Raw genomic sequence first — 27,812 nt, forward strand, 5'->3', positions numbered from 1 at the left:
ACCAAAAAAAGTATGAACAGTATTTAATTAAAACTTTCTCATTATGTTGCTTTTTTATAATAATGGTTTCAGCATAGTATTATAATATTTGATCAAACCAAGGATATTAAGGCTGTATTCCTAAGCTTTGTCCTACTTTGAAGGGGGAAAACCCCAGGCAATGAAATGTGAAAATTTCATATCCTTTTTTCCCAACTACCAAATCTACCAAATCTTTGGAGGAATTTTCTGCATTTATAGATGTTGCATGCTTTTATCCCATTAAGGTATTATCCATTTACAAATAGGCATACTCTGTTTAGGATTTGTGCCCAAGTCCAACAATATATCAGTCTGTTGACCTTCAGTAACCAACATATCATCCTAGGGTTTTCATATAGGATACCAGTTCTAAAAAGTAAGGTATAAATGCATAGTGAATTAAACTAATTAATTGTGTAATACAGTACAAAGTCTTTAATCCGGACTCGTCGGGACTTTGGCGATTCCAGATTATAGATCATCAATTTAAATCTGGTAAGATGGCATGCAGAAATTATAAAATTAAAAATATGAAACCCTAATTTATGAAATAAAGAGCAATTATGATTTAAAGGGTATCAAAATCAAGAAAAGCTTAATATTTATTTGTTTACTTTATTAAACATTTTTTTCAATGCGGGCATGTGTAAAGCGTACATTACGCATAGTCGAAATTAGAAAATTGCAAACAGAAAACTATTTGATGTGTATTCTTGATATTTATAATGACGAGGAATTTGATTTAAATCATATCAAAGACGGAGTACATCGAGATGAAATACTACATTTAGTAAGGAATTATAAGCTGAATAAAATAAAAATATCTGCCCTGAAGATAAGGATAGTGCTGACAGATCAACTTCCAGTTCATTGCGCGCCGCAACATCCCCCCCCCCGGAAGAGCAGCGTGGACTTGATAAACAGACTTCGGAATGGTTAGAGAAACAAAGGATATGCTTTTATCCATTTTTTGCAGCAATTCCACTTTTTGTTTGATGGAGATCGAAACATACTTTCTCTTTGTAGATCCTTTGGCAGCTCCAGAATCAGATATTCTTTTTGACATAATCGAAAGTTCAAGCTTACTTTTATAAAATTGCTCTAACAGTCTGCAAAAAATAATAAGCCGGACCCAATTAAAAGATTAAAGAACAACGCAATCTGCAACATTAACTGAAATAGATAATTTTGGCCTAGCTTATACCGTCCGTTATACATTAAACGTGCATGCGTAAATGTATTATGCGCATGCACTGGAAGTTTGTATGTTTGAGGTTCGGATTAAAAACTTTGTACTGTAGTTTGGTAATTTATGACTGTCTGCACCTCCCTCACAAAAAGTCGACAGTCATTGTTGACTAATTTTTTGCCACACTAAGATGTGAAAGACAGCAGCCATTTCAAAAAATGGTTGCACATTAAAAATGGCATTAAATGTCAACCAATTAAACTGTACTAAGAAAAATGCAAGAAACATCTATAATAAAACATCTTTTTTGTGCTCTTCTGCCCATATTCATAGTAATCTGTTCTGTTTTAACTTAAAAAAATCAGAGAATTGCATAAATTTGACATTGCATAAACTGTCATTTTCCCATTCACACAGTGATCTCTTTTTGCTTATAAAATCAAAAAATTGCACAAATTTGTCATTGCATGTGCTGTTGTTTTTTCGTGGACACAGCAGTCTGTTTTGGTTTAAAGAAATATGGATAATTATACAAATTTTGGCACTAGCACACAAATTCAATCATTTAAAAAGTACATCTGTATGGAATATAAATTTTTGCATTTTCTACTGTTAGACAAGATACCATGTTTCTAAAGAAATGTAGTTCTTTCTTTCTCTTCTGCTGTCCATAATCTCAGTCCCATTACAGTTCCTTACAAGGAAAAAAAAATTTATTCAAATGTGCTAAAAATAAAACACTAATCAGAAATATTATTGTCAAATTTATAGGTGGAAATTAGCTATTGTCTTCTGGGAGCATGTATACCTGATACCTGAGTATATAGATGGCTGGGTTTGCCACGTAAATGCATTTTGATGTCATGGCTTGAGTATTTTGGTGTCATAGTACATATCCTTATGAATACTTTCCAGGGAGATATGGATAATGTCCAACAGTATGTCAATAGATTAACTTTCACTAACAAATACATTATCCCAGCATAAGGTTTTCATAATAGGCTATCTGATAGGTAAAGCAGAAATGCATATTACAGGAAACGGATGAAACAAACTAATTCTTTTACCATCATTATGTAAAGGTCTTCTTTTTCTACAACATGCTATTGGTACTGTTAATTTTAAACATTAGCAGATGAGTATATTCTCAGTGGCAGTTCTTTTCCCCAAGGATTCTGTAATATTGGTCAAACAATAGTTTAGGGCAGGGATTCCCAACTAGTTTGCTTGAACCCCTTGGGGGTGTAAGGTATTCTAGGAGGTGGAAGATATTTAAATTTTTTGTTTAAAATAAATTAAATAATCATTAAAAAATTATTCATATGACATTGGTGTGCATGCAAATACTATTTCATGTGCATGCATCAGTAAGAGATTAGCTGTGCATATTGTGTGGGGATCATTTGAAAATATTAGTTTATATGATAGGTATCTTAAAGGAAAAGAGTGGAAAACATAGAAAATATGAATCATAAACCCATATTCTTTCAGTTAGGATAATATGTTGGATGACAAAAAACTGATGGAAGATTATTTAGAACTGCACACAAATTGTGTTCTTGAAATGCAGTACTGCTTTTCAAGAAAAATATTGATGTTTGGCAGTGTTCCCAAAACTTAGTGGAAAAGCACTAACTGTGTTTATCCCATTTGCGATGACATACGAGTCTGGATTTGCCCTTTTGTCAATCAAAGCAAATTCAGAAATTGCTTGGATGTGCAAGCAGATATGTGAATTGCTATAAGCTACAAAGTGCCATAAATCTTTTATCCAATAAACAGAAACTAAAAATTCATTTTTTAAAAGCTTAGTGCCATTGTTATTGTTTGGTAATACAGTCAAAAGTCGTTAATTCGGACACCCATAATTCGGAATGATCTATAATCCGGACCTCAAAACTAAAAACTTTCTGCGCATGCGCCGTGTTGACACATGCGCATAGGCGTTTACGCGTGCGCGTAAGACCTTTTACGACTGCGCATGTGAGTGTGCGCAAGTGCAGAATACATTTTCGTGTGCGCGTTTTATGTATAATGGATGTATAAGCTAAAATTATATAATTATCTATTTCAGTTAATGTTGATGATTGCATTGTTCCTTAATTTTCGAATTGGTTCCGGCTTATTATTTTTTGCAGACTGTAAGAGCAATTTTATAAAAGTAAGTTTAAACTTTCGATTATATCAAATAGAATTTCCGATATATATTTGTTAATATGTAAAGGATCTAAAGCGAAAGTATGTTTTGAAATCCGAAATCTGTTTATCAATTTCACGCTGCTCGGGCGGGGGGGGGACGCCGGTAATGCATTGGAAGTTGATCTGTCAGCACTATCCTTATCTTCAGCGCAGATGTTTTTATTTTATTTGGCTTATAATTCCTTACCAACTGTAGTATTTCATCTCGATATGCTCCCTCTTTGATATGATTTAAAACAAGTTCCTCGTCATTATAATTCGCTTCCGATAGCGAAGAATAGTGACAGAGGTTATTGAAAACGAAAAAATTTCGATTGACAAATTAGTCGGTGTTCTCGACACAGCAATTATAGGACTTGAACAGCGGAACTTTGTAACTGAACAAGAAATTATGTCTGTTCAATAGAATTAAAGAGAAAGTATTATCACATGAAACGAAGGAAAACTTAAACAACTTACATTGAAAGAAATGTTTAATAAAGTAAACAAATAAATATTAAGCTTCTTTTTTTTTCAAATTTTGATACCCTTTAGATCATAATTGTTCTTTATTTCATAAATTACTGTTTCATATTTTTAATTTTAGAATTTCTGCATGCTATGTTACGAGATTTAAACTGATGATCTATAATCCGGAAAAATCGATAATCTGGAATCGCCGAAGTCCCGACGAGCCCGGATTAACGACTTTTGACTGTATTTTCTTATCTCTGTGTTTCATTTTTAATTATTTAAATTTGATTGTAGAACTTTTGTTTTCTTCTTTTTAAGAAACTACGAGGCGTATTCGGAAACTAAGTACCGTTTTGGAAAAAAAAAAAAAAAAAAAGTAGTAAAACAATTTTTTCGAATCCAATTTTATTTTAACATGAAAATACATGTCTTAAACTATTTTTCAACATAGTTTCCCCCAATGATCAAACACTTGTCATAGCGGGTGACCAGTTTTTGTATACCATCGTCAAAGGAACTTCCCGCCAGTTTCGATAACTACGACTCCACAGCATTTTTCGTGTCATCGTCAGATCCAAATCGCTTGCCACCAAGCTCGCGCTTCATGTGCAGGAACAAGTGATAGTTGGACGGAGCCGAGTCCGGGCTGTACGGCAGGTGATCGAACTGCTCGCAATGAAACTGTCGAATTAACAATTGAGTGACACCAGCAGTATGGGGCTGAGCATTGTCATGGAGCAACACAATTTCTTTACTGAGCATTCCTCTTCGTTTGTTTTGAATGGCATGCCTTAGTTTTGTTAAAGTCTCACAATATCGTGCCGCATTAATGGTTTCACCTGTGGGAAGAAATTCAGTAAGCAAAATGGCTTTCCTATCCCGGAAGACAGTGCACATGATTTTTTGTGATGACATTGTCACTTTGAACTTTTGTTTTTTCGGAGAATGAGTGTGTCTCCACTCCATCGATTGTTGTTTCGATTCTGGTGTGAAATGACACACCCAAGTTTCATCACCTGTCACAATTTGGTTTAAAAAGTTTTCTCCCTCATCACTGTACCGCATGAGAAATGTCAGGGCACTACCAAGTCGCTTTGTTTTGTGAACATCAGTGAGCATTTTTGGAACCCATCGGGAACACAGTTTGAGATAATTCAAGCGGTCAGACACAATTTCGAACAAAACAGTACGTGAAATTTGTGGAAATGCCTCTGAAAGCGTTGTCATTGTGAAGCGTCTGTTCTCATGAATTGCTTCATTAACTCTCCTTACCAAATCATCGGTGACAACAGAAGGCCGACCACTCCGAGCCTCGGCGTGGACATTTGTTCAACCTGCATTAAACATTCTTACCCACTTTCTCACCATTCCATCACTTATCGCGTATTCACTGTAAACTTCTGTCACTTGACGATAAATTTTGGCCGGTTTAACATTCCTCGCATTCAAAAATTTAATCACGGCACAAATCTTGCAGTCAGTGGGAGAACTAATTGTCTTAAACATTTTGAATGTGCACAGCAAACTGAAAACACAACATAGAGCAACCAAAATGGCGACAATTGAAAGTCGGTGAACAAGAAAGACTAGTGTGCATGCTCGGGACGCCTACCACAGCGCTGCGACGGCGCTAGGATGAAACAGTACTTAGTTTCTGAATACGCTGCGTACTTTAGGGTATGCAAGAACATATTGAAAATTTTTGACAGGTACAGGACATGAAAAATGTTGGGAACTTGCGGTCTGGTATGTAAAGCTATGAACATGTTTTCTCCACTCTTTCAATTTGTAGGATTGAGCCCTTTGCAGTTGGTGCCCTTACATTCCATGTCATAGTTTTACTCATCCACTCCTTTGTATTTTAAATTAGTTTGAAGTTTGTCTGTGTGTAAAGCATTAGCTTCTCTTAATTCTTTATTTTTTATTTTCTCATTATCTGAAGAATTATTTTTCATTGAAATTAAGAATAGTTGGTAATCCAAATAGCTTTGCTTTATTAATAGGTGTAGTGTTCATTCATGTCAGTTGCTTCTTTACCTTAAGCTTGTTTAACTAAAAACTTAAAAAGGAAGAGATGTTAATAATATGTCTTAAAAAATTTCTCCTTCATTTTATTGCAAGTTTGTTCATTAACAAATATTGAGTTGAAAGCTTAATGACATCATTAGAGATTACAGTAGCCTAAGTTTTAAAAAGTAAGTTCCTTTTGACCGTGTCAAGGTCAACGCAGGGTTTTCATCAATTTAACCATTTACAGTCAATACGAAATCTGATAAGTAATATGTTATAGTGTTTATGTTATACAAGCATCTGTGGCATTTAATTAATTAAACAGAATTCAGTCTTAGATTGAAGTTCTTTTATTGAAAACGTCTGCTCACCAGTGGCCGAACAGTAAAGTTGCTCAATGCTGGTAGTTCAGCCTGGGTTCAAATTAATGGAAACAGGCTGGCTTCATAGGCATTTTCGTGGTTTTTGCTATGTAGATATGAGCCACTTTTCCTTCGAAAGTTCTCTACAAAGGCATCCCTTACCTGAGGCAGATAGCCATGGCATCCTTTGCCATAATCAAATAAACAAAATCAAAATATAGGAAATGTGGATGCATTTCTGAGAATATAGAATGAGAACTTAACTGTCTTTGATCCCTCTTCTTCATGGAGTAAAAATATTTGGTTGTTGACAGAAAATAGGAATTCAAGGATCCCAGGAAAGTCTTCAACAAAGTGATTTTTTATAGATCAAGTATTAATCTAAGGTTAAATTTTATCTAGTTTTAAATTTCATTTTAGTATAATTCTTGCTTCTGATTATCTGCAACCCCCGCCCTCAAAAAATATTTACAAGGCAAACACTCTTTGTCATCAAAATAGTCATGCGGCAACCCATAATGTCATGAGAATGTATTTATGTGGTAACCCAGTTATGTGGATATGCACAGCCATACAAATTCAATGGTCTATTTTCTGATTAGTGTTTGCTTTTAGATTGAGTACATTTTTTCCTTGTACCGAAAACGTAATGGGACTTGCTGGTTGATAGAAAAGGATGTTCTGCATTCCTTCAGAAGCATATTTTATCCAATATTTGAAAATTAAAAAATTTGCATGCCATGAAGTTTTTCTTCTTAAGTGATCTAATTTTATGAAAATGCAATGTGAAAAACTGCTAGCAAAGTGTTACAAATGTGGTATGCTAAGTTTGTGCAATTCTCAGATTTTTATAAGTGAAAACAGGTCATTGTAACATGGAAAAATAACAGCATATACAATGCCAAATTTATGCACTTCTCTGATGTTTATTAAGTGAAATAGATCACTGTGTACATGAGGAGAACAGTGAAAATGTATTGCATAAGGATTTCTTGGAAAAGGTAAGTGTTCTATTAGAAATATTTCGTACTTATTTTAATTTTATCTATTTATTGCTGTTTTGTAGAATTTTTAGTGCACTGCCATTTTATAAACAGCTGTTGCCTTTTACATATTAGCTTGAACTGGTATGTGTATCAGAAAGTGCTTGTCTTCTGTCAGACATGCTCTATTTATTTGTATGTACAGTTTACTGAATGAATCAATTATATCAATCTATTTATTTGTATGAATCAATCAATTTATTTGTATGTACAGTTTACTGAATATGAAATCAATTTAACTTAACATCAAGACATTATCTTGATGTTCTAGTAGGCCAAGTCAGATTTATATCAACATTCTTTAGCTGTAGCCAATGGTAGTTTTGTTTCTAGTAGCTGCATGTTATTTCCAAAATATTCACCCATGTATAAATATGAGCCACTTTCCTTTGGAAAATCTTCCTTTAAAGATATCTTTTCAATTAGGCAGATGATATTGCTGTGTTTTGCCTTAACGATTAACCACAGATAACTCTTTTCTAGAATTTATATTTCATTTTTTCCACCAGTGTAGAAAATTTGTCTTTTTTAACAAGATTAAAGCTCATTTGTGTATTTCATATTTTGTAATAGTGATTTGTTGATGATGTGTAATGAATTTAAAGTAAATCAAATTAGGTTCTTTAAGCAGTTTTTTTTTTTTTTTTTTTGTACAAGTGCTTTCTCTGCGTTAAAACAGTTTTTAGATTTTCGCTGCTTGTTTTAAAGTTTATTTTGAAATAATTTACCTGCTATGTATTTTATACAATTTAAATGTAATTCTAGGTAATAGTTGTCCTTTTAAGTGTGCTTCGTATTGGATATGGAATGGAAAGCATGGAATTCATTCGATCTGGAAAGTTGCTTCGATTTCTTAATCATGCAGATATGGGTACTGTTATTCCTGATTCTGGCATCATTGGTAGCTTTGCGGAGAGAGATTTACCTATCATTGGGGATAACCAGCCTGTAAGCAACATTAAGTTATTATTTCAAATTAAACAGAAGAATATTATTTATACATTTTCCCTTTTTATATATTTACTGCTTACTCATCTTTTAATTGTTATTACTTTTTTCCATTCTGATTTTTTTCCATATTTCATGAATTCTTTCAGCTGTTTGTTTTCAATAATATTTAGGTATCCGGTATGAATGTGTTTATGCCGCTGGTCAATATATATTTTGTAACCAGCAGCACAAACATACTATTGCCAGAGTACTAAATATTATTGAAAACAAACAGCTAAAGAAATTGATGAAATATGAACACTATTCTAATACCAGCAAAATCCATTGTCTTAAAAAGATCATTCACTTAACCAGTTTATTATTTGCATTAGCTAAGTTCAATTCAGTTAATATTAAACTTGTTTCACAGCTTTCTACTAAATTCAATTGAAGAGTGTAAGTGCCATGTGTGCAAACAACATTAAAAGGAATATTGATAAACTTCAGTTCTATTATTACAGTAATGCTAGTTTTAACCAAAATGAACTAAATAAAGACACTGAAGTGCTAAAAAACCAATTTATCATCATCACTGTAGAAAACTTAGCAATAACTTTGGTATTATCTGTAAAAAATGTTATCAAGAAATTATTGGGTCATATAAAATGTCTCCATGGTTTTTTTGCCTCTGGTGTTGATGCCTATATATCCAGCAATACTCATTCGATTGTCTCGAATGAACATGTGCTTAAAAGGTGACATTCAGCTTCTAAGTTTGTGAAGATAGATTTCTAATTCATTGCTCGTGTAAAAGGTTTATATTGATTTGAAAATGAGTGAAATATCTGAAGAAATTCGCTATGTGATGCTTTTTTACTATTCAAATTGTAAAAATGCTGCAAAAACATGCCAAAAAATTTGTAAAGTGTACGGTGAGAATGCTGCGAGGGAACGAAGGACCCAGGAGTGGTTTGCTGGATTCTGTTCTGGAAATTTCGATGTTAGAGATGCACCTTGCTCTATTCAGCCAGCCACTGAAAAAGTCTTGAAATTTTGCAACTGATGGAGCAAGACTGGCATGCAATCTGTCAGGAAATAGCAGAGGCACTAAACATCAATCGCATGATGGGTCCGTGACACTTATCTGACAACCACTTAACCGACACCAGTTAGCCAACACAAACACTTAGCCAACACGGGCACTTAGCCGACAGGTCATTTAGCCGACATGGACAGTTAGCTGACAAGACATTTAGCCAACAAGGACACTTAGCCGACAGGACATTTAGCTACGGGACACTTAACTGTCAAGACATTTAGTCAACAGGATACTAAGCCGACAGTGATGTTTAACTGGCACATACCCAATAATTATTAAAACTTACGAAATACAAAATTTCTCAACTTCTCCATAAGTTCAATATTTAAGTTATTTTTTGCCTATCAGTAAAATTCATTTTTCGATTCTTAAAGATCTCGTGTGCTTTTAATTATTGTTTTAATTTAGCATTGTTTGTTATATATCATGCTGTTTGGTGTATATTGGCCAAACTGAAAAAGCGCTGAAATTTCTCGTCAGGAAATATGAACTAAATTTCAAAAGGAAAAAAGATTTTTTTTAGCTAAGTACGGTGATCACTTAATTACATTTGGGATCTTCAAAAATTATCCGTAAAGCTTCTTCATTTAATCAACTGTGTTCTTTTGAACACTTTCACAGCATTAACAATTTTTCTTGTTTGTATAACGATAATAATTTTCCAATCTTGCTCTTTGAAATTTCTAATACCTTTACGTTTCATTACTATTTTACTCAATACATCATGTTGCATTCTTTTCCTTACAAAATCATTTTGCTCCTCCTACAAATGAAATTTCCTTTCCCTGTCATGAAAAATCTAAATAATGCAATAAAAATTATTGTTATTCTTGAATTATACTTTTTATAGAAACATATGATGGTGAAAGGTTAGTTTAGCAAATATATTTTATTTTGTTATTAAAAAGAATTTAAAAAATTGAATTTTTAAAACAAGCAAAGATGTAAATTATTTGTGACCTCTATAATGAGCTGGCCATGCTACTATTCCTGAGATAAAAAATTCTATAACATTTTATTGACCACGCCTCTCTCTTAAAATAATCTGGTGCATTATGTTTAATTTAGAAGTAAAATATTCTTTATGGTTTTATTTCATTCGTAACTGAATACATTTCTCAAAAGCTACATTTTTCACTCTTCATATATCGAAAACGTTGTTCTAATATGAAATTCCGGACATTGGAAAATCTCCGAAGAGAAATCGGAGGAATCTGCAGAAGGAGGAGCACCAAGCAGGGCGGAGCAAAGCGAGACATCCTGAAAAGCCACCGTAATGGGGTGCTATCTCTCTGTGCTAGATTTAACTACATCAGTCATGTAACTAGGTAATATTATGTACTCTGTTTTGAAAGTCACGTTGTGTAATTTTCAATATATATATTATAGTGTTTCATGTTTTTCTCATGAAATGTAACTTTCTCAATATCTGTTAAAAAATGTATAAGTTTTCATTTCACTTTTCATTAATTTTTTTCTCTTTCATTCCTTCTCTTTCTCGTTTTTGTTTTAGCTACAGAGTAATAGGGAAATATTTGGTGCCCATTTTCCTGAATGTAATTATAAAGTTCTAGCCTAAAAAGGCAATTTTTATTGGAAGAGACTGGTTATATATTAAGTCAAATGGTCACTCTATTTCTGTTAAGTGCAGCAGCGGCCGAGCAATAAAGTCTCTGAACACTGGCAGTTCGGTCCGAATATCGAATCCCGCGAATGGACAGGCTGCATGGGTGTTTTCGTCGTTTTCCCCATGTGTAACGTGTATACGAGCCAGTTTTCCTTAGAAAGTCCTGCATGAAGTTATCCCTTCCGTTACACAGATAGCCCTCTGGCTTTGCTATAATTATATAAACCAAACCTACTTCTGGCTGCAGGCCACAAGGTACGAATTCCCATGCCAGAGTACTATCCCAAATTAATAAATATGCAATGCCTAACCTGTAATTGTAAAGGGTGTAAATAGCATTTTAGATAAAAAAAAAAGTAGTTCCAGTGTTGCTAGGAGTAGGGCGAATCACTCTACTTCCTGACAGGGAAAGAAAATTTCATTAGTGGGAGGAGTGAAACAGCTTTATACGGGAATTAATGTAATGTGATGTGTTGAGCAAAGTAGTAATGAAATGTGAAAGTATTAGAAATCTAAAACCATTGGGAAGAGCGAGATTCATTGTCAGCTTAATGTCATGTCGGCTAACTGTCCGTGTCGGCTAAGTGTTCCTGTCAGCTAACTGTCCTTGTTGGCTAAGTGTCCATGTCAGCTAAATGTCGTCTCGGTTAAGTGTCCCATCGGCTTAATGTCCGTGACCGCTGCATGACAGTTTGGAATCAATTGAAAAGAGCATGCTACAAAAAGAATCTTGATGTTTGGGTGCCATATAAGGAATTTTCTATTATGAGCTGCTGCAACCTGGCAAAACTATCAGTTTGGCCCTGTATTGCACACAACTCAACCGTTTTAATGAAGCAATCCAGAAAGAGCGACCAGAATTGTCCAACAGAAAGGGAGTTGTGTTCCGTCATGACAATGAGGGACCACACACATCCTTGATGCTTCGAAACAAATTGGCGAAACTTGGTTGGGAAGTTTTGATGCATCGACCATATAGCCTGGACCTTGCACCGACTACCATTTGTTTCGGTCTGCAAAACAGTCTTGATGGTAAAATATATGTCGACCGAAGTCCCGCTGAAAATCACTTGGCCAAGTTTTTCGACGATAAACCAAAGTTCTACACTGATGGAATTATGGAGCTACCCGAAAAATGGCAAAAGGTCATAGATAATAATGGTCAGTATGTACTTGATTAAATTGATTTTCAGTAAAGAAAATTTTTGTTCAAAAGTGTACCAAAAGTCCGCAGAGGCTTTGTATATGGCCCAAGATGAATGAATCTCGCATTCATCATCATTCAAATGATGAATGAAGCATTCAAGATGAATGAATTTACAATGAATAGTAAAATTATATACAAAACCAAACCTCTAATAATCAAGAAAGCACACTAATTAAATAAATGTAAAACATCTCACAAAAAAAAAAACTTAAAATTATCCATAAGCCTAATGATGAATGAAGCATTCAAGATGAATGAATTTACAATGAATAGTAAAATTATATACAAAACCAAACCTCTAATAATCAAGAAAGCACACTAATTAAATAAAGGTAAACATCTCACAAAAAAAAAAACTTAAAATTATCCATAAGCCTCTCTGCAACAAATTCTTCAGTTTGCATGCAGTATCAGAATTTTGCAAGTATCTAATCAAATTCAGTTTATAGCTGATAGGGTGAATAATTACCAAAAACAAGAAAAGGAATAGATATTAATATTACCAGAATGCTTAAAAAAATCTGTGCAAAGATCCAAGAGTACAATAATATCGCAGAACATAATAATTGGATTATTACCAATGAACAAAGTTATTAAAACCATTGTCAGTAAACCAAATGTACAATAATTGCTATGATTTTGAAGACTGAACACCTTGCTGCTTGTTTAGATTTACAGTACTTTAATTGAACTTTACAACCTTATTCCCAACATTCAAGAATTAATTGATTTTGAAATATAGAATCTTACCTTAGGTACACATTTTATCATAATTTATTTAGCTAAAATGTAACTACAAATTAATGTTAATCTTATGTGTGACAACTATTCTACTGCCACTTGTAATCTTTTCCTGTTTGCTAAAGAATTGAATTTTAATAACTGCTACCAAAATCCAGAACTTATCAAATTTCCCTTTAAAAATATAGAAGACATTTTTGCAGTAATTAATAACAATGAAATAGAGAAACAGGACATCTATCCTAAGTCATTAAAACTTAACAGAGCTATCACTAATGACACAGAAACAGATTATTTAGACCTGTTAATGTACAATCTCAACAAAATAAAATTATTTTACGAAAGACTCTTCAATTTCAAGCTAATTAATTGGCAATCGAACATCTTCAGAAAAATCATAGCAAACACTATTATTAATCAAAGCAAAAGAATTAAAAATATTTAAAGTGATAGTGAAGACTTTTCAAAAAAACTTCACTAATTAAATAAAATACTTTAAAAGAACTTAAAAATTATATACATTTATTAAAAAAAGCTTGCTAATCTACAGTTGTCAATCTAAACGTTTTCACCACTTAGCTGTTGTTTATCATGGTAGACTACATATAAACCATTACAGTGCTAGACTGTATATATTAACGTAGTTTAATTAGACATTCTTATTGACTCTTTCATTTGTAATAATTTTTTATAAGTCTCTGTTTTTCACAAAAAGAGCTCACTTTATCTTCTCATTCTCCAGGCAGCCTCTTGAGTGAAAAATCTGTAATCTGTAACAGATTACAACTTATTCCGTTTTCCTGCTTTTTGTTCTTTTAAGATTAATTACAACACAAATAAGTTGAATCATTAGCTGGGACTCCTCACTTACCTTTTAAACTGCTACATATTAACACTAGAACGGTGGTAGAGGTCATTTTGACCCCTGAACACTTTTGACCGCTGATTACTTTTGTTTTATTGGAAGAAATCGTTTGGAATTTTTTGACATTTCCTAAATAGATAACAAATATTTGTAAAAAAATTTTCAGCATTCTAGGTTCGTTAGTTTTTGAAATATTGGCATGTATTCCTTGAATGGCAGACAGGGACCCTTTACTTTTATCCCCCCCTTCTGCTCGAGGCATTGTCAAATAACCCATGAAAAACATTGCCTGATAAGTATTTTTCGATTGCATTCATAGTATCTCCCAGAAGGATAAAAACCTGGGTGATCTCACTACTTTGTAATGTCTACATAAGTTCTTGTTCCTTTGTTTGCAATTATCTATTCGTTTGAAGAAAATACTGCAAGGAAGATAAATGCTGAATTTTTCATGCTTACATTTTTTTTTTTTTTTTTCCAGAAATAGTTTATCTTACAGATTTATTTTCCTGTTTGTTAGTTCAGCTTACTTACTGCAGGTGATAACAGTTATTGTTTTCTGATAGTATGATATTTTTCTACTTTTTTTCAACTTTTATAAAATATGTCGAATAAGTGGGAAAGAGATCTTACAGATGAAGAAATTAAAAATTGTTGCAGAAGCTATCTGAGAATGTGTCTGACGGAGGTGAAATTGATAATTTTTCTGTAGAATTCCAGACACAAACTATTAGTGAATCTGAGGACAGCGTATAAGGTATTTCTCCCACTTCCCTAGCGTGCCTTCGTGGTGTAACGGTAGCATGCTGGGCCGGTATTCCAGAGGTCCGTGGTTTGATTCCCGTCGAAGGCGGTTGCATATTTTTCATCTGTTCTGCTTCCAATTAACCTAATGACTCTACAAGTGGCGCCCGAACTAAAAGGGTTGTGGATGATGATTCTCTGCACCCAGGATTTGGTGACTAGGTCCTCTAAAACCATAGTCGCCCTTTAAAAAGGGGAGTATATAAGGTATTTCTCCCACTTCCCTAGCATGCTTTCATGGTGTAACGGTAGCACGCTGGGCCGGTATTCCAGAGGTCCGTGGTTTGATTCCCAGCGAAGGCGGTTGCATATTTTTTATCTGCCTTGAGATTGAGAAGATGAAATAAGCTCTTTTTGTGAAAAACGGAGACATACAGCCTAATCAGAATTATTACAATTGAAAGACTCTATAAGAATGTCTAATTAAACTGTTCTATACCACTATAATGGTTTGTGCATATCTGTTCCTCTTGAAATTGTTTTGCATTGTACTACATGCTAGGATTAATTCAACCTAATGCTTCAAAGAGCATGGATTGAATATTTGCAGAGGTTTCAGGGGTTCTCAACTTCTACCCCCCACTGCATCCTTTCCACCACTGCTAGATCATTCTCCCTTCCCTCAAAATCGATGCGTATACATTTATTTAGATTAATTTTAATGGCACCACAGGAAGCAGGTAGAGTAAAGCTGACTGTATTCCCCCTGAAACTATGAAATTCCCCCTGGCCCTAGATTGTTCATTCAGACTTTATTTTATTTTTAATATTTCACAAAATTGTCGACTCCTTTCGTAGACAAATGACGTGTTTGTTGCTCGCTGCAATATATATATTTTTTATTGTTTCTGCTATGTTTGCTTTTTTGTGTGTTGTTTGTATATTTTGTTATTAAATTATTCTTTTGGACGTATTTTGTATTCATTTATTTAAATCAAATGAAAGGTTTTGATGCTGTTTCTGCAATTATTAAATTATATGAATTGAATTAATTATATTATTGCATTTTGGATTTGTAGGAAATAGGGAAAATTTTTATCGTTCCATGTTGTAGAGGTTGGACTGATGAAGACGCAAATTGATTTGCAATTTATTGAAGTTTTAAATTTAGTAAATTTGTGTCATTATCAGTTCAAAACAGGCTGATCTATTTATTTCTGTCAATGCACCAACCCATGGTGACAGTCTGCTGAGAAGTGTAAATTCTTTATTATTTGCACTACCTGTTTGATTTTTTTTAGTGCTATATTTTTTGCACATGTGCATTTATGCATTATTGATCTCAATGCTGGACATGTTTGTTTATTCAAACTGGTTTATTGCATTTACAAGCAATTTTTCCTATTAAATTTTTGATTGCTCTATATTGAATATATAACACATTTTTAACTGGCACAAATTCGTTGCTCAGTCTGTTAATTTGAATGCCATCAAATTAGTTAGGGGGACTAATGATGACACGAGAAGAAAGATTCCATGAAAAAAAAAAATTAGTTCTAAAAGTTGCCAGTAGAGTAAAATGTGGTGAAGTTCTAATTTCACTACTAAAAATTTGCTGTCAAATAAATGCTTGGTCCCATAAACGAATTCATTCAGTAAAGATAAGCGTAAAACAGTGAAGGACATTCTGAATGTTAGCTAGTTCAACATCATCTCACTGTACCTCAGTACATGTTACTTGTGAATTTTTTTTAATCTTCAGTTGAGTTCAACCACCACTGTTCAGGAATTTAGAAATCATAACAACCTACTCAAAGGCCCTATATCAATTAACCTTCTGAGCGTTACGGGTTTAGCCCTGAAATTACAAAGTTCCTCAAAATGTCTTGAATAAATGATATTTTCTTGATTTTAATTAAAAAATGACTCTTTCATTTCGTACCTTGATTCCTTTTCTAACATACATCCAAACTAAAATCCGATACATTAAAAGTTAGCAGAAATTTTCATGTATAATGAACGTGGAAGGCAACCTTCTGTACGGAATTTTCCGGTCGTAATGCTGAGAGGGTTAATGCACTGAAAGGCATAATTTAGAAACTTGAAGAAGCATGTTCCTTAGAAATTCACTTTGGTAGAAGCGGAAACAGTATGAGAACAGACAGTTACTGGTGTCAAGATTGCAATCATTGAGGGCACCCATGGCACCATTCCTGGTAGGAGCAATGCCCAGCACAATTGAATTTGAATCTTTCGGTAATACAGCAAATCTTTCAGGAATTTTCTCACTTACCCATACTAGATATGGTATGTATCAGAATTAAAACAGCAATTATGATAAACGGGTGGCATTTGCTCTGACATGGTAGAGGTCATCGATGCTTGGATGTGGAGAATTTTGTGGGATGATGATACCCTAAATGGGACTGTTAACTCTCTAATTTCTCATATTTGGACATCAGAACAATTCTGTGCAGTTCATAAAATCCATTGCACTCACCATGGTGTAGGTCTGTGAACCTAAGTTCACAGCAGATTTCATCAGCAAATCAATCTTTTTTGAGAATTAACATAACCATAAACCTTTTTTGAGAATTAACATAACCATAAACCATAACCGTAAGTTGGGACAATAACTGTAATTGTGTGCCAAAAATTGAAAATGTTTGTCGGGAAAATATACAGGAATGGTTTGACGGAAGTTCAATTGAACCAGTCTTTTAATACTTGAGTGATATGGATATTGTTTCAAATGTTACAAGAACAGGAGAAATGGGAGAGTAATACTCAAAATTCGAATGATAATTCTGATACAGCAATAACTTCTGTTGTACAAAGTAACCAAAAACTGTCTTGCTGTTTTGGGCAGTCAGAAAGAAAAAGTCATAAAACAAATAATCACCACTAATTTTCAAAGTAATCACCATTGGCATCCAGTGCCTTTTATCAGTGAGTGTCTTAGCTAGCTGTGTGATGCCATCGTTGTAAAACTCTAGAGTCTTGGATGAAGTCCGTGAGGGGCCTTTTTGAGGTCTGGCCGATTGGTGAAATTTGCAAATACAAAGCTGATTTTTGTTGTTTCATTCTAAATTAGACATTTTGTTGCACTAAATTTTGTCTTCCTTCTGTCACACACTAAGTTAAGCCTGACTTAGATATTTATTATACTTATTTTTATTTGCAACACATCCTTAAGGCATAGCTGAGCCCAGAATAAATAAATTTCCATATATACTTAAGGCTTATTCAAGGCTGGCACTAACATTTTGCACCAAGGTGCAATTTCTGCAGCACCGAAATTATGTTGCTAAGTGCCTCCCTAAATGTTAAAATTTTAGCATTCCTTGTGTCTTCCCTAAATTTTGAAGATTTTGCCATCCTTTAATTTTGCTGCTTAGTGCTTTTCTAAAGTATTAAAAATTTTGCCTTCCCAAATACTGCTGCCCGGTGCTTGATGCTTTGATGCCGATCCTGGGATGATCTGAATAACAAACGAGTTGTTCTCAATTCATTCAGCACTAAATGGCTTATTAGTATAATTTGCAATTTTGGCCTATTAGTATAATTTTGAAATCTCTCTTTCCCCCCCATATGGAAAGAAATCTCTGTTAAATTTCTCTTCATTGACTCTGTACTTTGCTTTTGCTGTGCAGTTAGCTGAAGTCTGTGATCATCACCATGCGTGATGTCAACATAAAAGGTTACTATGCTTTTTGGTATTCAGTTAACTAATATTTAAAAAGAAAAATTGTTTAGACATTGCTGCATGAGTCATTTCTCAAGCTGCCATATGTTGATAGTCATGGGGTTATGAAAGCAAAATGCACTGACGGAAGAAAAAATTCCCAACACCAAGAAGGATTTGTGCTAGATAAACAAAATTTGGTAGGCATGTTTATACATCTGAAAGATGACGTGTTATCAAATTTTTCACTAGGCGCATAAGTGTGGTGCTAGTAGTGCCACTATCAGCATGCAATCAAGCACGTATGGGACACCATGGATGACAACTCCCGTGTCATCCACAACCAGCATTAACTCTCCGATCTATTGACTGACCAAGTGCAACAGACAGGAAACTTCATCGTGCAAACTGACATCTGGCTTTCTGAAGGCATAAAGCTGTCCATAATGAAAATTAACTAGCCAACTCTGCAAAACTTGTTACTTTTTAAATGAAATGCATAATATCTTTTTGTTTCCTGCATTGCCCTCTGCGTTTTGCTGCTTCATCAAAGATGACAAACAGTAAGTCTATTATCAACACACCTTGTTGTTCAAAATACTGAAGGATGGTTTCAACAGCCTTTAGTCCCTTACTATATTATATTTTAGGGGCTTCTATGGTGGAGTCCTCAACATCAATGTCTTTGTCATTTTCTGGCATTTCTTCATTAACTGCAATAGCAGCAATAATTCTGCTTCAGACATAATGTCTTGCTTGGTATCATTCTGATGAAACAAATATTTCATGGAACCATTCTTTGAAAATTGCACATCTCATCCAGGCATTTGACTGGTTTAGGTAACAAACAGAATGTTTATCCATTTCATTTTCCTCAAATGCATGTGGTTTCTTTCATTTTCCTATGACAACAAGTTTTAATTTATTGTCACCTGTTGTATTACTACATGCTAAGATTGTTACCCACTCCTTGCTCCTTTTAAAACCAGAGGCTGACTGTTCTTCCTTGAAAGCAAGACTTTTTGCTGATGACAGATTATAATTTAACTGTGTTTCATCACAATTGTATAATTTCTCTCCTGTCAAACCTTCAATTTCGATAAATTTTTGAAAGTTTTCTTTAAATTGAGGTATACCCTTCATGTCAAGAGATAGTGTTACCCCACAAATACTAAGCTGTCACACATCGTATCTTCCAGCAATCAAACCAGCTAATGCTTGCGGCAAATTTAGGATCATTGCCCCCCCCCTTTTTTTTTTTTTTTAAATTCTTCATAAAATTTTAAGGCCTTCTCTTGCAAGATTGGCTTACTAATTTGTGTGCCCGTCTCTCTTGTTTGGAAAGACCAAATGTAAAGTGCTTCATTTACCTCATTAAACTCACTTTTTTACATACCTTTCCTTTCTTTCAGTGTTGTATACGTTGTCTTAACACACTATGACTCTTTCCATCCATTTTTTCTTCCAGTCTTCAGTTGTACTTTTGCTGGCTCCCAAGTCCTTATCCACTGCACTGACACTTTCTCCCTTATCCATTTTTCTTAATGCCTTCCAACTTTTGCTCCGTATACAAGTTCACTTGTTTTCTTTTAATGGAAGATGCCATCACAGAGTAGTGTCTAGCACTCACAAACTTTGAAAATGTAAACTGTCCTTACATTTTTGTTTTATTAAATAGAACCACTACTATTTAGTTGTAAAATTAAGTTGCACTTTTAATTGCATGCATTTTTAGTCATGTATCTTTAGTCATTTAGCCTTAATTATGATCAAATGCTATTCTTTTGTGCTTTATGTTTTTATCATTGCTGAGTTAGATGTTTATGTGAAAATATGTGTAAACATATTGTACATTAATGTTAAAGTGCATTCATATTATTTTATGTGAATTATGCTATGGCATATGAAATAAATTATTATTAGGTACCCAGCATGAAATTTGTAACATTTGCAGTAAATCATTCAGTAAGAGCATTACACAATCAAACAGAATTTTACATCTAGATTTTTCTAGTTTTTTCTTATGTATGTATAATTTATAAATTAAAAATTATATAACTCTTATGCTGTAGCCTTAAAAGGTTTGCCATTTTATTCTTTGCTGATGATTGAGCCACTATAAGTTGTTCAGAAATATTCTGGCAGTTTTATGAAGTTCAGAATTGGATTTAAATTTATGATGTTTTTATATTGTATGCAACTATATGGCATTATAGAAAGGTAAATTTTTAGTAATTTAGTCTACCATTGCAGTATATTAAGCCTTTGTTTTTTTACATTTTCCCACAGCAATGACATAAGGTGTTTTTAGGACATTTCTTTACTTACTTCTAAGATATTATTCTTGTAAAATTGGTCCACTTCCTGCATTCATAGCATTCCACAAAATATGTATGTTGTATAGATACAACTATAGTCCGATAGGTGAAGAGGAGTGGTAAGCATTGTTTTACAGGGTAGCCACACTACCTGGAAAACCGGAAAAAGTCAGGGAATTCGGAAATTGACCAAAAAATTCAGGGAAAAGTCAGGGAATTTAAGTGTTTTAGTCAAAATCTGGAAAAGTCAGGGAATTTCATACAGCGATCCCACCAAAAAAGGCGAGTTTTGCGCCGACGTCGGAAGAGATCACTTTTTTGGCGAATTGTGTATCACGTGAGTGTCATTTGGGCAGCTGGCATAGAGCCAATTTTCGCAGCTCCAATTTGATTGTCTTTTAGAAAGGCAAAGCAAGTTTCCCGCAACTTTTGGTTTCCAGTAACCTCGAGAATCGCACGTGCAGTGCATGAACTAAAGAAAGTACCTGTTCTCGTATAAAACAAAATGGGTTTAATCCTAGTATACGGTACCTTGAAGGTTAGAATCAAAAAATATGTATTGTAAAGAAGAAAAACCTCTCTGCAACAGACGTGGCTCCGTTCCATCATAGACGGAAACAGCTGTGCCTGCGCGATATATCTGTCGCCAAAGCTCGAAACCGGTGTCGAAGTTCGAAGGTCACGTTATCAAGAGTTCATAAAATGAATATTGTTTAAAATTTCTTTAAACTCTAAAGGAAAAGGAAATATTTTTTGGCACAAGTAAATTAATTCATGGATTAGTTATTTTGAGAGGAAAAAAAAAAAAAAAAACTACGAAAATCCGTCTTTAAAATTATTGCGAAAAGTCCAAGAAAAACGTTTCTTCTTGGATTTTTCGCAATAATTTAAAAACGGATTTTCGTAGTTTTCTTTTTTGTCAAAGAACCAGAGTCGTAGCTAGGGTTTTCAGCGCCCAGGGACAACTGAAGATTTCGCACCCCCTACTGCTTGCCAAGGATGGAAAAGATTTAATTCTAAAATATCGTAACATCAGTTTGGCGCCATTCGGATTCTGCGCCCGGGGACAGATGCCCCCCTCTAGCTACGCCCCTGCAAAGAACGTTTCTTCTTAACACATGTTTCTCAATTTCCTGTACACATCGTGGAGAGGGAAATTCTGGCCGCCAGTTTCCGTCGGCAAATCCCTTGGCAAATTTTCCCTTCGCTTTCTAGCCGCGTAATAGCTTTTACGTGTATGGAACCTTTTCTTCTTTACATAGACGTTCTTTGGTTAGAATAATCTCCATGTATGGTACAGCGGGATTTGGCGACATTATGATGAGCAGTAAACGGGTCATTTTGTTCTTGGCGACAATTTTCAAAATCGTGCGAAGGCCGTACCGTATACTAGGATTTTACCGCAAAATCTTTTTTTTTTTTTCTTTTCTTTTTAATAAATACCTTGTCATTTTGCAGTAAAATAAAAAAATAGTAATCAGTCATCTAGGCTAACCATGTAATATAACTATATTCGCTAAAACATCGTTGATTGTTCTAATTCAATTTTTAAGTAATTATCTTTATTTTTATGTTATTCATATCATTTAACGTTGCTTCTTCCCTCTAAATTTATTTATCATTAGTAAATAATATTTCCAAATTTGAGGAAATTTTCTCTGGCATAATCCTGAAATTAATTCTAGCAGTATGATGACATCACGAAATTTAATGCACATATTTTTTCCTTATGTATGCTGCGAAATAAATATAAAATACCTCAATTTAGTAAAAAAAAAAAAAAATATCATTAAATAGATTTCTTTCTTTCATTTAGCTGTAGAATGTCTGCAAAAAAAGCTTTATTTTATTCCAGATTGGGCAGATTCTAATCTCAATCTTCAGTGGAGAAAACAACTCCTATTATAATTATATTTGTGTTTTCAAGTGTTAAGGTGCCTTTTAAGAAGACACCTCACACAAATTAAATTTACCTAAAATCTAACGTAACTTTTAGCATTGCGTTGTGATTTATAAGAACCGTATTAGCCTCATGTTGAACTGGTGATGATCATGAGTAATAATTAAATAAAACATACAATTGTTATCCAATGTATATATCTTAAATTTTATTAAGTTTCTTAAGTGGAAAAGTAAACAAAGTTATCAAACAAAGTGTACCAAGAATAATTAAGAATAAATGTCCTCTGGGATTTATTGTACAATTAAGTGAATTTGCTACACAGTACAAGTAATGCCATAATTAATTTACCTCTTAGCACAGCCAACGTACATTACGCGGATAGACTGGAATTTTCTCGAAACATACCTGGAAAAGTCAGGGAATTTCATTCTCCTGTTTGAGTGGCAACCCTGGTTTTATCTAGGAGACCCAAATCCTTTAAAAGACCTAAATGAAGTGTCCCCCCCCCCGAGGTAACCAAACTGTTATTTAGGGTAGGAAAGATGAAACCTTAGTTCGCTCAGCTTAGCCTTGTGTCCTTTTTGGGGACAGTAAGTCCCATTAATGACCTTGTAGTTAAGATGACTGAATACTAGGATTTTGACCTGGGTTCGAACCCAAGCAAATGGGCTAACTGCATGTTTGATTTTCTAGCCTTTTCCCTTGTATAATGTATCACCAGCTTTGCTGTATTCCAACAACCTAATCTAACTTTTTTGTAGATTCTTAGAGACCCTCTGCTGTAATTTGAGATGAATATATGTATGTTGTGCATTATCACATAAAAGTATTAAGTTTGGCCTTTTCTTATTTGCATGCACATAGATTATTTTCCGTACAAGTTCTGGAATCATTTCTGGTGAATATGGGCCAAGTATGGAAATGCATCATGACTGGACAGTTATTTCAGGTGTTGAAGAATTTTTGCTTCAAAGTCCTACCTCTGGCAAAAGCATTTTTTCAACTGAATATAAAGATTTCAAGCTTCCTTATGGTGTTTCACATTTGAATGTAAAAGAAGCTCATGTTTCTAGGGTAATATTTTTTTTTAATATGAATGATCTTCCATTATGCACATTTGTCAGACAAAATCACCTATAGTAAAATGTCATATTGGGTTTCAGTTTATGATGCATATTATCTTTCATTCTGTTACAAGAGTTAACAATTTTTCAGAGTATCCATGCTTTTAATAAGTGTTAAATGAAAATTTCATTTACATGCAGGTAAAATTGTACTTAATACTGATGGCAATATGACTGAAACATTTATAAAAATTAATATGGGTTTTATTATGGGCCCCCAAACTCCCACTTTTTTACTTATACTTTTTAGTAAACAAATGGAAAAGCCCCACTAGTGGATAAGTGTGCATTAGGAGAATGAGTAATGGTAGTTCACCATTGGTTTGGTTTCTGCTATTTAAGCAGGCTGTGAATTTAAAAATGTGCAGTTATTGACGTTTAATTTTAAACAGCATCTGCAGTCACATTGAAGTGTTTGTGGTATAATGTATCTCTGAGTATACTAATAGGTCATGTTTTAAGAAGTGCATGATTTATCTGATTTGGGAATTAAATCAATATTAAAACTAATTTATTCAAAATTTATTTGACTGAGAATTTAAAAGATGATGCATTGTGGAGAAAGCCATGAGGAAGAGTTTATTGAGGTTCATATAGATCATAAGGACCCTTAGGACCATATAATGGCAGTATTTATTGCCTCACATTCAGGCAGGCTTGTTAGGATTTGTGAGGCTTTTTTTATTTGTAGCATAAATATGGGCTATTGTGTATTTCCAGATGTAAGGTAATCTCTGTACAAGCTGAAAGTGCATTTTTTTCTTCAAATATTTACCTAAAATTCAAACCAGTATATTAACTGAAATTAAGCAAAAAATTACTTTAACATTCAAACATGTCATCATGAGCGCAAAAATGTTGCCCAGGTAAAATAAGTGAATTATTTTCCAATCATATTACTGTAAAGTAAAATGCAAGATGCCAAATATTATAATTTTAACTCTGTAAGCTTATTTGAAGCTAGTACATGTTTTCCATTCATTTATTATCTTGTGTGCAATCTGTGTTAGTCTTATTTTCTGTGCTTTTTTTTTTTTTTTTTTTTTGTCAAAGAAAAAGTAAGAGAAATACTTACATGGCAAATTTCAAACTGCATGTGATCACATTTATTGAAAATTCCAACAGCTGTATGGTGGTCCCATAAATGAAAAATAAATTAAAGACTAGAGAAAGTTGTGTGCAGATTTCAAGAACATCAGATTTTTCGCTTTGACAATGACATATCAATCCAGCATTATAAACAATATCGAAAACAAAATAACTCATTTTCATAAAACAAGTATCTCATTTCATTTGAATTTTTTTTCATAAAATCGAGAAGCATAAGCTAAAGAAATAAAACAAAAGTGTGATATCTGGTGATTTATTGCTTGTGCCCGGCCAGCGGAAGAGTGCCTGTGATTTAACTGCATTGATTCTTTATACCAGTGTTCTCAAACTGGTGGCCCTCCAAAGCAATTTTAAATGGCCCATGAACATTTGTAACAAGAATTTGAGGATTTAATGATATTTTTAGGTCAATATTACATTATTTGCATTATCATTAAAAACAAATGTGATGCCCCAGAAAATATTAGTTAATTTACTAATTAATTTACAGTGTGATTGATACAAGTCTTTTTATTATTTTTTAATTAATTTACAGTGTGATTGATACAAGTCTTTTTCACAAATTTGTAAATAAATATATTTTTTCCCGTACTTTTCAAAAGTTAAATATTGTCAGCTTTGAACTTTTGCAATAACAATAGTCACTTTGTTTGAGAGTATATTTTTAAGTGAACATCCTCCCCTCAATGCAGTTGAAAATTGAAGTCCAAAAAAGAACTAGATTGACCAATGAGCACCTGCAATTTTTGATGAAGATAGTTTCTAGCAATTTCTCTCCAAGGTTACAAACTTTACCAAAATTGAAATGCTATGTGGTGCTGTAGCAGAGTGTTGTAATAAGAAATAAAGAAGTTTTTAATCATTTACATAAAAATATATGTATTTTTCTGTGTGCATCAGAGAAAAATTTAATAAAAATTAGAATGGGAATAACATGTAATTAATTATTCTCAAGTTTTTATAATTTGTATATTTTTAGTTCAAGTTATTTAATGGTTAATTCAACTGGAATTATTGGAAATAAATGTAAGTCTGAAAAATTTAGCATTTAACTGTTAGTACATGTGATTTACAAAGTGTAACCATCTGCAATTTCTTGCAAATGCCAGCTTTTAGATTTCAGGCAAAAAGTAAATATAGATTGAAGTTTTTCCTTTGAGTCATATTATTACTAATGTATGCTTTGATAAATATTTAGTAAATGAAATTTAAAATTTAACTTTGTTAAAGAAAAACCTTTTCATTTTGTTCAAGAAAAGTTGGCCTGTCAGGTGCTTTCAGATCGTGCATTAGATCCACATGCATTTGAGTTGGAGACTACTGCTTTATTCGATATCAAAGTTAAAACTGTGTCTGCAGCAACTGTGTAATATCATTTGACATAACTTTGACGTTGGAGCATATTTTGCATCAGAGTTTTAAAACCTTGTGCAAAATATGAAGCATACTTTTTAGTGCCAGCTACAGTGCAGTAACAAAATAGAATGCTTCCACGGGTCACAGAAGACTGCACTGAAAACAATGAATTCTACATATCTCATTTTGTCATGCAAGGTAATGCAATTTTTTGTTTCAGTGCACAGCAGAAATCATTGAATTTGTAAAAGAAGTACACTGTAGAAAAATTGGTACTTAGCATATTATTGCAACCATCTTAATAGAAGTCGCCAAACTCTGGCAACTATGCACCTAACAGTTCTTGAGGTAACCATATCTATTGTAAGTTGCAATCCGAAAATTCACTGAATCACTGTTATTTCTGTAAAAAATCTCCAAACTGTGTCAAGGTGGTTGTGTTAATATGTAAGTACCAAAAAGTCTAATTTAAATATGCATGTACTGAATAACAAAACTTTTCCTCAGTCTTTCGATTCCTATTTCCTTAGTGTATTTTTCTTTTTCCTGCTTCTGTATTCTGATCAGGAAGGCATTCAAGCATTGTGATGAGGATACTGATGATATGTTGTGATAAATAAAACAGGTTTCTTTTTTGTAACTTTTTCATGAAGAACTTTCTGAACTGGTTTTACTGGAGGAACTTAATTCATGTCGAATCGGTTCTTGCAAAAATAACTTCATAATAGGTTTAAATTTTCATGGTTTCTGAATTATTTTTCAAATGGAAGAACTTTAATAGTTGTATTCAATTAGGTGTTAAAGCACTGTTTGGCATGTACGATAAATAATAAAAATGGGGAGTTCTCTTGTCACCAAAGGTATTACTTATACATTTTCAAAATAAAAGCAAGTAATAATTATAATAATAGTAATTTAATGTTTATTTCAAATTGTGCCATTTAAAATCAAGTCAGGGCAAGAATATTAAAGTCATTATGAAAACAGTTTGAGTCTAAGAACTAGATTTTTACATTTAAGGCTGACAGAATTGCTCGGCTCACTCAGCTGACTGTTGTTTGTAGTATCCATATTGTCGCAATTAAAAATTTCAATATTTCTTAATTCTACTAAAACTGTTTGCATGCAGAAAAAGGCAAATAAATTTTAAAACCTGCATAATATAGCATGGCATAAAGATATACATATTTTCTGAATCAAATTTTTGCATAAATGCATATGATATTGTTAGACCTGATATTTTTGCCTACCTGACAGTATGTGCTTAAATGACAGCAGTTGTTTTCAACTGCATTAACTTTTGTTTACAGTGAGATGTTACTAGTATGTTAGTCTTGTTGCAAATGATAATTTTCCAGAAAATTTGGATTTGCTTCATGTTACTAAATGCAGGCCAAAATTCTTCATTTAATTTCAAGGATGAAGAGCCTCTAAGTAATTTTGGTGTAAATTTTTTTTTTTTTTTTTTTTTTTTTTTTTTTAGATTACTGGGCAAAATTTGCCAATAGTTTCTTTAGTCATGTGGCATATTTCTGCTATTGCTCTGAATGAAAGCAATTATCATTTTAAACAATTCCTTCACATTTTTACACATTCTTGATGATATTTATGGAAATGGAATAGTGATGAGCAACTGGCTTACTTAATCTTCAATCTGCTGAAATTTTACCATTAACTGAAACATAGAATTGTAGCAGAGGCTCTACTAAATCATTAGTATGAAGCAGGGAGTAAAGAGCTCACACAAAAATTATTTTCTTGCAACGGTCAGTCTTTATGATTGTACAATGAACCTTGGGGATTTATCACTAGAAAAGGAGATTTCT

The 27,812-nt window shown here is 33.3% G+C and overlaps 1 protein-coding gene across 6 annotated transcripts in view; it reads left to right on the plus strand.

Annotated features, from left to right (window-relative positions):
* Positions 1-27,812, plus strand: part of Scgbeta (sarcoglycan beta) — a 51,023-nt gene that overhangs the window by 19,069 nt on the left and 4,142 nt on the right. For 5 of the 6 annotated variants that reach the window (XM_085807723.1, XM_085807724.1, XM_085807725.1 and 2 more), the window contains 2 exons: positions 8,043-8,225; positions 23,261-23,470. In XM_085807723.1, the coding sequence (XP_085663849.1) occupies positions 8,043-8,225; positions 23,261-23,470 (393 nt within the window). Of the gene's footprint in view, positions 1-8,042; positions 8,226-10,431; positions 10,635-23,260; positions 23,471-27,812 lie in introns of all 6 variants that reach the window. The other variant, XM_085807728.1, reaches the window with a different exon arrangement.

The sequence above is a fragment of the Stegodyphus dumicola genome, chromosome X1 (assembly GCF_044657685.1).
Source record: "Stegodyphus dumicola isolate Sdum_Otavi_A_Nest chromosome X1, ASM4465768v1".
Taxonomy (NCBI): domain Eukaryota; kingdom Metazoa; phylum Arthropoda; class Arachnida; order Araneae; family Eresidae; genus Stegodyphus; species Stegodyphus dumicola.